The sequence below is a fragment of the Rattus norvegicus genome, chromosome 14, assembly GCF_036323735.1.
Source record: "Rattus norvegicus strain BN/NHsdMcwi chromosome 14, GRCr8, whole genome shotgun sequence".
In the NCBI taxonomy this organism is placed as follows: Eukaryota; Metazoa; Chordata; class Mammalia; order Rodentia; family Muridae; genus Rattus; species Rattus norvegicus.
In genome coordinates this window covers 44,402,465-44,413,661 of record NC_086032.1, presented here as the reverse complement: position 1 = coordinate 44,413,661, position 11,197 = coordinate 44,402,465, and the positions used below count along the sequence as shown (strand labels likewise).

The window sequence follows — 11,197 nt, the reverse complement described above, 5'->3', positions numbered from 1 at the left end:
AGGGGCGGGGCCGGAGGAGCCCCCCTGCATCTCCGCCCCCTCCCCGCGCTCCCCGCCCACTTCCCTTTCTCGCCGGTCTGCTGGGCGGCGCGACCTCTCGGGCTGTGACGCGCCGGGAGAGGAGGAGCCCGCAGGCTGACCGCCGTCTCGGGACGATGCCCGCATCCCGCCGCGCCCCGAGCCCGCCCCCGGCCGTCGGCAGGCCCACGGGCCGGCGCGTGTGAGTGGGAGCGGCGGGCGAGGAGCCGCCGCCGGGCCTGCGATGTCACCATTGTTCAGCTGGGTGGCCAAGGTAGGCGGCGGCGGGCTAGAACTACCGCGGGCCCAGGGACCTCCAACTGCCGGACCGAGGCGCGGGGGGAGGCGGACGCCAGGCCATTCGAGCGAGCGCCGAGCTACTTTTCATTCATTCCTCCTCTCGGCCCGCGCGCGAGCCAGCCTCCCAGAAGGCGTCGCGCCCGTTCCCCGGCTGGGGAGACTGAGGCACAGCCCGAGAACCAGGTGTAGTGCTGTCCTGGATCCTCTTTGCCTGGGGCGGCTGGAGTGGATCGCTGAGCCAGTTGCCTGGCTTTAGGTTTTTAACCCGCTGTTTTTTAGAGGACAAGCTTCGAGATTTAAGTGTGTGTGAAATGTCTGCACAAAGTTTTATGACTGCAACACTCGCGCTTTCGGAGCTGAGCCTTAGAAATCCAGGCCAGCACAAGGCTACTTAAACTAAAAAAGTTGGCGGAATTGCCAGGATTCCCTCCAACCTTGCCTGGGTTCTGTGTGTTTTGACTGATGCATTGCTCCCAGCCATGAAAGACGCCCAGTTCCTCTTGTGGAGTTTGTATGTGTGTGTCTGTCTCTGTCTCTGTGTCTCTGTCTCTGTCTCTGTGTGTGTGTGTGTAGCTGAGTAATAATGAAACCCGTTAGCGTGTCTCTAACTCTTTAAAGGTAGTAATTAAGTATGGGTTGTATCTCCAGTTATGTGAGGTGTTCATTTTGTGTGTGTGTGTGTGTGTTTGTTTTCCTAATTACATTTTTCTGAATACCTGTTTGGGAGCAGATGTGGCTTCGCCTGTAGTTTGGATAATAAAATGGAGACAGAAACTAGATAAGGGTTAGTTAGTTATGAGATGACACCCAGGAACATTATTCCAACCCCGAGTCCTCACCTGAATCACTTCCAGAAACCGCTGGTGCTACATTGAGAGGATCTGTAGAAAAATTTTGAGCCTGTACATAAAGTATACTTTTCTACTGGGAAAAAATGATAATGTTCACACTTCTGTTTTTAAATTATCTCTTAACTTTTTAAAAAAATTATATATTCTATATGCTGTGTATGTATGCGTGTATATGTATATATGTGTGTATGTGTATGTATGTGTATATATATACTGTCACTGTCTTCAGACACACCAGAAGAGGTATGGGATCCCATTACAGAAGGTTGTGAGCCACCATGAGAACTGAACTCAGGATCTTTGGAAGAATAGTCAGTGCTCTTGACCACTAGACCTACCTTCCAGCCCTTCTCTTAACTTCTCTGTGTAATGCTAAACTTAAAAAAAAAAAAACAACAGTATTACTGTAGTTTATGAAGTGATTCAGAGTATGTATATCCTTCAGGTGCAGACCTGAGTTGTTTTATTGTTATTATTGCTTTATTGTTTTATTTAATTTTGTACTGTAAAAGGAAAAATTGGGCTTCACAGAGGTGTTTCATTCCAACACCAGCAAGGCATACATTGCAAAGATCTGCCATTTCTTTAAAAAACAAAGCCTTGCCACAGCTTCTGTGTTTTTAGTTTTCTTTACTTTTCTGGTACATGTTTACTAAGGTGCTGTTCACTATAGGAGATGGGCCTTTGTTTACTTTTTGCAGACCAAAGTCTTATTTCAAATACCATGGAGAACTTCTGTGAAGACTCAGCCTTCTTCAAGAGGTGGTACTTCTGAAGAGTTCAGACAGCCACAGTGTGCTCATAGCTTGATTTCGATTCTGGGTTATGCTATTCCTGAGCTGGTGTTAAAACCTTATGGCACCAATATCAAAAACAAAATAAAAACCCACTCACTATTTTTAGAGCAATTTTCTCCTTACCTGTCACTCTTTTTTTTTTTTTTTTTTTTTTTTTAAGAGAGGGTTTTACTGTGTAGCCCTCTCTGGCCTGGAACTGGCAAGGTGGACCAAGATGGCCTCAGAATGACAGAGATCTATCTGCCAGTACTTGATCTGATCGCTCATGCCCTGGAATTAAAGCTGTTTGCTTCTGTGCCCAGATATATATTTCACCTCCTATAACTGGTGCAATTATTATAAATTATACCTTAAGTTATTTTTTTTTACCCAGTGTTATTTTGCAAATGGAGAATGTGACTTTTAGTTTTGAGGGATTATTTCATAAGCTGGGGTATGGTGGTGCATACCCGTAATCCCAACATTGAGGTGAACAGAGGAAGATGAGTTCAAGGTTATCCTTAGCTACATAGCAAGATATGTCAGTCTAGGCTTCAAGAAAGTCTCAAAAGAAAAGAAAAGAAGCCACTTGGGATAACAGTAAAAGAGTGACATTCATTTTATGGGGACTTGTGCAGACCCATGCTTGGTTTATGGTGAAGACTTTGTGTTTTATAGTAGAGAATGGCCTAAACTCAGACAAAGGCATAGCTAACACACGTGGTGGGCATAATCCTAATGTGCTTTTGTATTCAGTCTTAAAATGCCTAAGACCACTCAGATGCACACGGCATGGGCCTTACACAACACTTGCCTACCATTCAGCTGATTTCTTTTCCATTTTGACCTTTGGAACTGAGGCTCTGCACCTGGCAGAGAAGAAAAAGGGGAGGGAGGTGTTGATGCAGATGGACACCTGAGCTGCCATTTTCCCTGTGTAAGTGGTGGTCTCTGTAACTCTGTAGAGAGCAATTTAATAATGAAGGCATACAACCTAGATGGGAAACGGTTTAATAAGTCTTTCTAGATGAGCATACCATTGCTCTGTTTTTAGTTGGACATGGGCAGTGGGTACCAGTGTGCATTGAATAAGAGATGGAGCGGGACTTTAAATACAGTTTCTTCATGTATCTTCCTGGGGACACTTGTCTCCCCTCCCCCATAAAAAGTACAAAGGAATTTCTCAAGCTTTCTCATCTTTAGACTAAACCTGCAGATGTTCCCTCAGCTAGACACCTTTGAGCTTGTCTGGTGATTGCCTCCGTGTATGTTAGTACTAGGGTCATTGCTAGTATCACAGGATGTTGAGTTATGTGTATATATCAGTTTACAAATGAGTGAAAAGTGGCATAGAGATATGTCGGCAGATTGACTGTGTCTTAAATCCAAGGTCTTTTCATCTGGGTTTGGGTTGTGTGTTATTTTCCAGGTCTTGTAGTTTATTCAGAACGTGTATGTTGGGTACTCTCTGTTTACCATCAAGTACTCATGCACTAGACGTTCATTTTACCCAATATGTTTGTCCTTCAAAAACTGCACATTGAAGATTTTCATTTTTGTTTTTCTTTGAGTCAGGATGTCACTATATAGTCCTGACTGGCCTCAAACATGTTGTGATTACCCTGCCTCTGACATCTGAAGTATGTGTGTGGGGAGGGAGGAGGCTGTACATGTGTTGTGGGGTGGGCAGGGCAGTCTTATAAACTTGTGGAGAAACTCCTGCCTTTTCTTCCTACATGTTGAGATTAAAGACATGATCCACCATTTGTAGCTTACACCTAGTTTTATAAGGCAAATATTTTAAAATGATTTAGGAAAATAATAATTTTTAAAATAAGTAATTAAATGCTAATTAATAAAACCAAGCTTTTTATATTTTGTCTTCGTCGATAGGCACATGACATACAGGCACTGAACAGTGCATCTGTTGTGAGGGTGGGGGGTAACGGTAGAGAGGTAGACCAGTTCCCTATTTTTGTGGTTTTTACATTCTAATCAGGAGAGACAGAGAAGCAAATAGATAAGCAAGGTAGTTTCAGCTGGTGGTCAGTGCTAGGAAGAGAAGCAGAGAAATGTGAGGACTGGGCGGGGTGATTCATGTGCTTAAGCATGTTCTGGGACCCAGCAGCAGGGAGCCAATACAGAAAGGTCACTCCAGGTCATGGAGGGGATTCTAGGCCAGGTGACTGAGAGTTCTAAATACTGGACTGGGTGTGGAATTGGTGTTAATTACAGTGGGGAGCCATAGATGGGTGGAAAGGAGTGTTGCTGTCCACCGATGTGTGCTGTGGATGGGGTTTCTTGGGCTGTGTTCCGGCTGCTGTGTCTCTCTCTGTTCGGAGGTGATGGTGTTAGCCTAGACTTGGGTAGTGAGGAAGGAAGGCCACAGCATTGTTTTTCAGCTTTCGAAGTGACCTGTCTTGTGGCTGTGCTCAGTCTGCTTTCCTGGAGCGATTTGTTGTTCAAGAGTACAAGTATGCCTTGTTCTGTGATCAGCTGCTCCTAACCACAGCATTCAGGCAAGCCCCGTCCTGGCTCCCAGCTTATATTTACTCACCATGGAAGTTCTCTGTGGGCTGGAGAAGCCCACCTTGGGTGCCAGCAGTCAGCTGGACTTGCTCTTCTGTTTTCCAGAACACAGCGGAGCCACTTTCAGAGCCCCTTTCCTGGGAGGTGTCTACCTGTCTACTGCCAATGTTTATATAGGCAGCGCTGCAGTCTTGCTTGAAGTCAGCCTATGTGGTTTGCCCAGGAGATGCAGCCTTAAAGCACAGACGCTTGCTTTATAGTAATGCTACGTTTCATCAGTGGTTGCTTAAGTTTAATGAAGAGTGAAAAATTCCTTACTCCAAACCATCCCTTGACCTAGGGAAATGTGCTGCCTCTGCTCAGCACAGCTGGAGTAAGCCATACTTAAGTGCGGCTACGGGGGAGACTTTATCTCTGCCTGTAGCGATGCAGATTCTCTTGGGCTAAGAACGCAGGCATAGGTTGTTCTTATGAAGAGAGAATGAAGGAATGCTGGAGTGGAAGACCATCTCCAGCAGAAGATAGCCCAGAGCAGGCTTCATCATGACAACAAGGTTAGTCATAGTCTGTTCCTTGGATGAGTTTGCTAACTCATCTTAGGCTGCATGTCTGAACCCTTGTAGTCCACTTCTGTCAAAAACCTTCCTTCCTCTGCCCCTCTCCTGGGGCATCTCTGATTATTCATTCACTGGATGAATAGAGAATAACGGGGAAGGGCGGGGCTGGGCTTATCAGACTTAGAGTTGCCTGAGGAAAGCCTGGAGTATGTGTGGTGTGGGAATGGCTGTCTTGTAGGAGGGGAACACTGTGCATCAGCTCAGGTGAGGCTGGACAGGTGAGCAGGCACCTGGACACATGTGAAATGTGACCTCCTTCAGAAAAGCTTTTACTCCAGGACAGTGGGGATCCTGTAGAGACCTTAGCTTAGCTTCCGTCAGATTGTAAGCCGTTGGTCCACTGTGTGAGACGCCTTGTGTTGTAGTTACTAAAAGTATTGTGGCTCCTCTGCTAGTCTGAAATCACTGTGAAAACCCATCATGGGGTGCTTTATTCCAGTGTGTCTAAGTCACATGGTTATCCCGAGTAGTGTGACTTTGGCTTTGTTGTATAGATGGGAACTTCTAATGAGCTCCTGGGTGGTGGCTGGGAACCACAGTGAGTAACAAGGCTCTCAGACTTTCTTTAAAACGTGTCATGTTTTCACTTGGGTTTTTGTTTTGTTAGTTTGTTTCCTCTGCAAGTGTGGGTATGTGCACATGAGTGCAGGAGGAAGCCAGATCCTGTGGAGCTGGAGTTACAGGTGAGCCACCCGAAGTGGACGCTGGGTACTACACTCATGTCCTCTGTGAGAGATGCAAGTGCTCTTAACTGCTGAGCCATGGCCACAGCCCAGTGGTCTCAACCTTCCTAATGCTGAGAACCTTTAATACAGTTCCTCATATTGGGGTGACCCCAACCATAACGTTGTTTTTGTTTTTGCTTTATAACTGTAATTTTGCGTGTGTTATGAATCATAATGTGAATACCTGTGTTTTCCTGATGTTCTTAGGTGACTCCTGTGAAAGGTCCCCTCTGAAGTGGTGGAGACCCATAGGTTGAGAACGGCTGTGAGTCCAGCCCCTTGACTTGTTTTTGAAATCTTGGTTTTTTCCTTTTGCTCTCCTCCTGTACATTTTTTATTAGTTCTTTTGAGAATTTCATATGGTGGGCTTTTAGTCAACCCCTTTTCCCCAGACCGCTTAGATCCACCTCTCTTCCCCCGCCCCATGTTTTTGTCCTCTTTTTTTTTTTGTTCTTTTTTTTTCGGAGCTGGGGACCGAACCCAGGGCCTTGCGCTTCCTAGGCAAGTGCTCTGCCACTGAGCTAAATCCCCAACCCCTGTCCTCTTTTTAAATCATCAAATGCAGCTTATGCTGCCTATACATTCTCTTCCCACCTTCCTTTCCCCACTTCCACCCACATGTTTTCCTCCTTCCATCCATTCCCTCTCATCCCTGGCATGCATATATACATATATGTTCATATATATGGACATATACATGTATACATATACACACATATACACAATACTTTTTTTTTCTTTTTTCTTTTTTTTCTTTTTTCTTTTTTTCGGAGCTGGGGACCGAACCCAGGGCCTTGCACGTGCTAGGCAAGCGCTCTACCACTGAGCTAAATCCCCAACCCCCACAATACTTTTAATAACTACAACACAAGGCATCTCACACTGTGGACCAACAATCAGGTCCAAAGTAGACTTACAATCTGAGGGAAGATAAGCTATGGTCTCTACAGGATCCCCACTGTCCTGGAGTAAAAGCTTTTCTGAAGGAGGTCACATTTCACATGTGTCCAGATGCCTGCTCACCTGTCCAGCCTCACCTGAGCTGATGCACAATGTTCCCCTCCTACAAGACAGCAGTTTCCACACCATACATACTCCATGTATGTATGTATGTGTACACACACACACACACACACACACACACACACACACACACACACACGGATACAACATGCTGATTCCATTCAATGTTAATATGTACTTGGTATTGGATAAACAATTAGGGGGCTCCTTCGTGGTGAAAGTCTTATTTCTTCCACTCTCAGCATCCCATAGTTAAGTGTAGACATTTGTCTAGGGGTGGAGCCCCCATGAGATTTCTGCTTTAACATGTTTACTGGTGTCCTTGTTCAGGTCTCGTTTAGGCAACCATATTGTAGAGGTATCATGAGTGAAGCTTCACTCTCATTTCTAGGAGAGACAATCTGATAGATTTCCTGGTCCTTCGGTTCTTATCATCTTTCCACCCCTCTTCCACATTCTTGTGTTTCACAGATGTCACAGTGGGGTAAGACTGTTGGTTGCATCCCACTTTTAGAAGCTTGCATAGTACCTTCTGACACCGGCCTTTTTTAACCTTGGGGAAGGCCTTTTTTTTTTTTTTTTTTTTTTTTTTTTTTGCTTCTTTTTTTTGGAGCTGGGGACCGAACCCAGGGCCTTGCGCTTCCTAGGCAAGCGCTCTACCACTGAGCTAAATCCCCAGCCCACCTTTTTTTTTTTTTTTTTTTTTTAATCCAAATTATTGGGACTTGGTAGATTCATCAGTGAAGGAGCCTTTTCTTTCTCCCCAGCATACCCTGTCAATGGTGGTGGCTGAGGTGTAGTAATTCTGAGATGTAGTAATTCTGGCAAACCTTAGTCGTGTTGTTCAGAGTGAGTGGGGGGAAGCTTTGAATGTGATTCCACTTGCTCTTTTCTGCATAAAGAAACTGCACCCGGAGCAATGAAGTCAGTTTTAGTCATTAAGTTCTCATAGTTAGTTTATGGCTAAACTTAACCCCAAATTTCTTGTCTCTGGGTTTTGTATATATTAAATACTGCCTTGCTGACTTTGAGTCAAAGCTAATCATATCTTTGAAATAATCTATTGTATTCCTCATAACTTTATTTAGTCACATAAGAGCACACTTGTGGATTTCAGATCGTGATGGGCATGGGAAAGGGAGGGGTAGGTAGGAATTGTGAGCAGTGGTTGGGGAAAGTGGAGAGCCTTTGACCTATAAAGGGTATCATTAACATGAGGCCCTGTGGTATGGGAGACCAGCAGTGTGAACTGTGTATGGCCCGACCCTTTGCAGAGCGAGCGCTGGTGGGGTTCAGTGTGGCAGAGTATTCCATGGCACTGGGCTGTGGGACACACTGGTCCATTGTTTCCAGGAAGACTCATAGGAAATAAGCTACATGGATAATGTGTTTCCTTTCCTCCAATAAGGCTAACTGATTTTGTTTGGAAAAGCATGACCTGTATTGGGCCTTTAAGAGGAGGCAAACTTGAGTTAGCATTAAAACATCAAGGAGAGGAAGAGATAAAAATAAGAAAAGGAGAGGAAGAGATGATTACATATCTGAACACTTTATGTGTGCCAGCCATTGTGTTGGAAGTAGGTTCTGTAACTTTCCTGGTTCTTGGAGTAATTATGATACTAGTATGTTAGTGGCTCTTCCTATGTGTTTTGCTGGTGTGTGCATGGGGAATATAAAGAAACAAACGTTTAGAGAAGCCAGGCAATTTACCAGAGCCACTTTAACATTTAAAAAATTATTTATTTTACTTCATGTGATGTGTTTTGCCTGAATGTACGTTTATGCACCAGGTGTGTGCAGTGCCAGTGGAGGTCAGAAGAGGGGGTTATTTCCCTGAAACTGGAGTTGATAGCAGTCATGTGGGTGCTGGGATTGAACCCTGGTTCTCTGCAAGAGCAGCCAGCTCTTGAAAGTGCTGAGCCATTCCTCTGGGCCTGTCATAGCTATTTTTAAAGCTATGTTTTTAATGGACAGATAAGATTATATTTACTATACCTACCATGATGTTTTGACATATCTACAGCACCAAATGACTAAATCTAGCTGACTGGCACACACCTTATCTTACATCCTCCTATTTTTATGGAGACATATCTGTTGTCTTAGTTCTCTCCAACAGTATGATGCATTACTAGCTGTAGTCACCATGCGGAACAGCCCAAGTCATAACTGCTAAGATTAAAGGTTGAGTTATGTGGCTCTAAGTACATCTGGCTTCATCTGTCATAGCTGTGCTATCTGGGTAGGAGGAGGTGTTCTCATGAAACAAGGTGGGCAGAACTTGGAAAGGATCTTGTCCACTGAGAAATCGAACTTCTTTTCTTAGGAGAAAGGTATAAAATGATCAACTTTAGCCTGCTTCTGGAAATAGGTATACCAGAGTGACACTAGTTATAGGTAACATACTTTCAGTATCCCTACATATCAGGAGTTCTTGGCCAGAGAGAGAAGAGAATAGGTGAGAGAAACTTGGTAGAAAGTTAAAGATGGGTCAGGATTGGAAGGAAGTTAAGGGTAATGAAGTAGACCCAAGAGGTCAGTTTCCAGGTGATGTGGTTTTCATTATATTGGTTACTGGATTCCCACCCCCTTCCTTCTTTTACTCTCTCTCCTTTCCTTTCCTCTATTCCTTCCTCATCCTTGTCTCTTTGTAGCCCAGGCTGGCCTAGAACTCATGGATGCCTACCTAGACCTTCAGTGCAGGGATTGTGGGTTTGTACCACCACATGTCACTCATTAGGCTTCCTTTAGCTTGGATTTATAGAAATGACTGATAGAACCACATCTGTTCAGCTGGTCTCTTCAGCTTGGGTATCTTAGACTTCCCTGGACTCCAGTTTCTGAAAGATGAGCATATGGGTTTGAATGATGACTGTATTCGTGTTCTATGTGGAATCCGTTTCTGACATTGCAGCTCAGGCCAGAATCATAAATCTTCATCCAGGTCTAATAGAGGGATCAGTCCTTGGAATCAGTTCTGTCTCACTGTTGCTCATTGTCAGTAAAATGGGATAAATAGCTTTCCTTCAGGCTACTGAGCACTTAGCTTCTTAGTATAGAACAACTCCTGGACCAGATTAGCACTTAAGCATGATCCGTCAACATCACTTCACTGCATTTGTGGGTAGAAGAGACGGGAGTTGCCTGCTCTGTTTCTTCTTTTCATTTACTATTGTTACCATTGTTATTCTCTTATGGTGGTGGGACTTGAACCTAGAGCCCTGTGAATGCCAGGCAAGCATTCTACTACTGAGCTACAATCTCAGCTCTTTCTTTCCTTAAACATAAGAAAAATGGAGCCCTCCTTTGCTGAGGTGATTATAGCTAGGATTTTACAGCTAGGGGCCAGGAAGATGGCTCAGTGGGTAGGAACACTTGGTACTCTAGTGTGAGGACATGGGTTCAAATCTCCCAACATCATCTATACCATGTGCACATCTGCAACCACAGCACTGTGTGGGGTTGAGATCGGAGGATCCCTGGGAAGTAGCTCTAGGTTCAGAGAGAGACCCCACGTCAGAAGCAAGAGATGGAAAATGGCATAGCAGAACATGGTACCTGGCATCCTCTTAACACTCTCCTGGCTTCTGCATGCATGCACAGTATGTGCTCCCACATGCACACTTGCACATGCCCATTCCCTCATCCACGCACTGACAGGGAATCCCTACTAGTGCTGTCTGTATCTTTCTGTGCTTGCTGTCATGCTTAGGTGCTGCCGCCTGTGGCTTTGTCATGCGGTGCTGGAGTTAAACATAAGCTCTGGCTCAGTAGGGTGGAACAAGAACACGGTGCTCCAGTCAGGCATCAGCTCATTCAGATCAGATAAGAGGAAGAGGGGCAGAGAAATTACACTGCTCTCTGCCACTTGGAGCCTGAATGTCATTATCCAAGGTCACAACTCTCTACCTTCCCCCTTTAGCTGAGCCAGGTAGAGTGCTCTACAGTTTCTCTTCCTTTTACTCTCAGGATACTGTGAAGAATTTTTATTGCCAAGAGTTTCAAGTTAGAAAAAGTTGGCCAGCCAAAGACATAGACACACCAATTATGGAAAACTATAAAAATAGGAAGGAAGTTTATTTGTTGGGTGAAGTTTACAATTGTAGACCTGCTAAAGGCAGAGAATTAGCCAAGAATGGTATTTTGCGGAAGTTATCTTTACTGGGTGGACCCAAAGGAAACCAGTCATTAGGTGAAAATAACCCAAGATCTTTGAGACAGTATTTGCTTACAGTCATTTGTGACTGTTCTGTTGTCAAGTCTTTTTAATACAGTGTAAGTTTGCAAAGATAAAATAGTAGAGCTTACCAACTTTGGCTTCAGAATAAACAAAAACCCACTTATGAGTAACAAGCGAC

General features: G+C 44.6%; 1 protein-coding gene across 8 annotated transcripts in view; it reads left to right on the top strand.

Annotated features, from left to right (window-relative positions):
• Tbc1d1 (TBC1 domain family member 1) overlaps window positions 1–11,197 on the top strand; it is a 200,006-nt gene that overhangs the window by 75,585 nt on the left and 113,224 nt on the right. The window contains exon 1 of one of the 8 annotated variants that reach the window (XM_063273343.1): window positions 8–292. The exons of 5 other annotated variants lie outside the window; for them this stretch is intronic. In XM_063273343.1, the coding sequence (XP_063129413.1) occupies window positions 263–292 (30 nt within the window). In that variant the 5' untranslated portion in view covers window positions 8–262. Of the gene's footprint in view, window positions 1–7; window positions 293–11,197 lie in introns of those variants that run through there. 2 more of the 8 variants (XM_063273342.1, XM_006251006.4) reach the window with 2 other exon arrangements.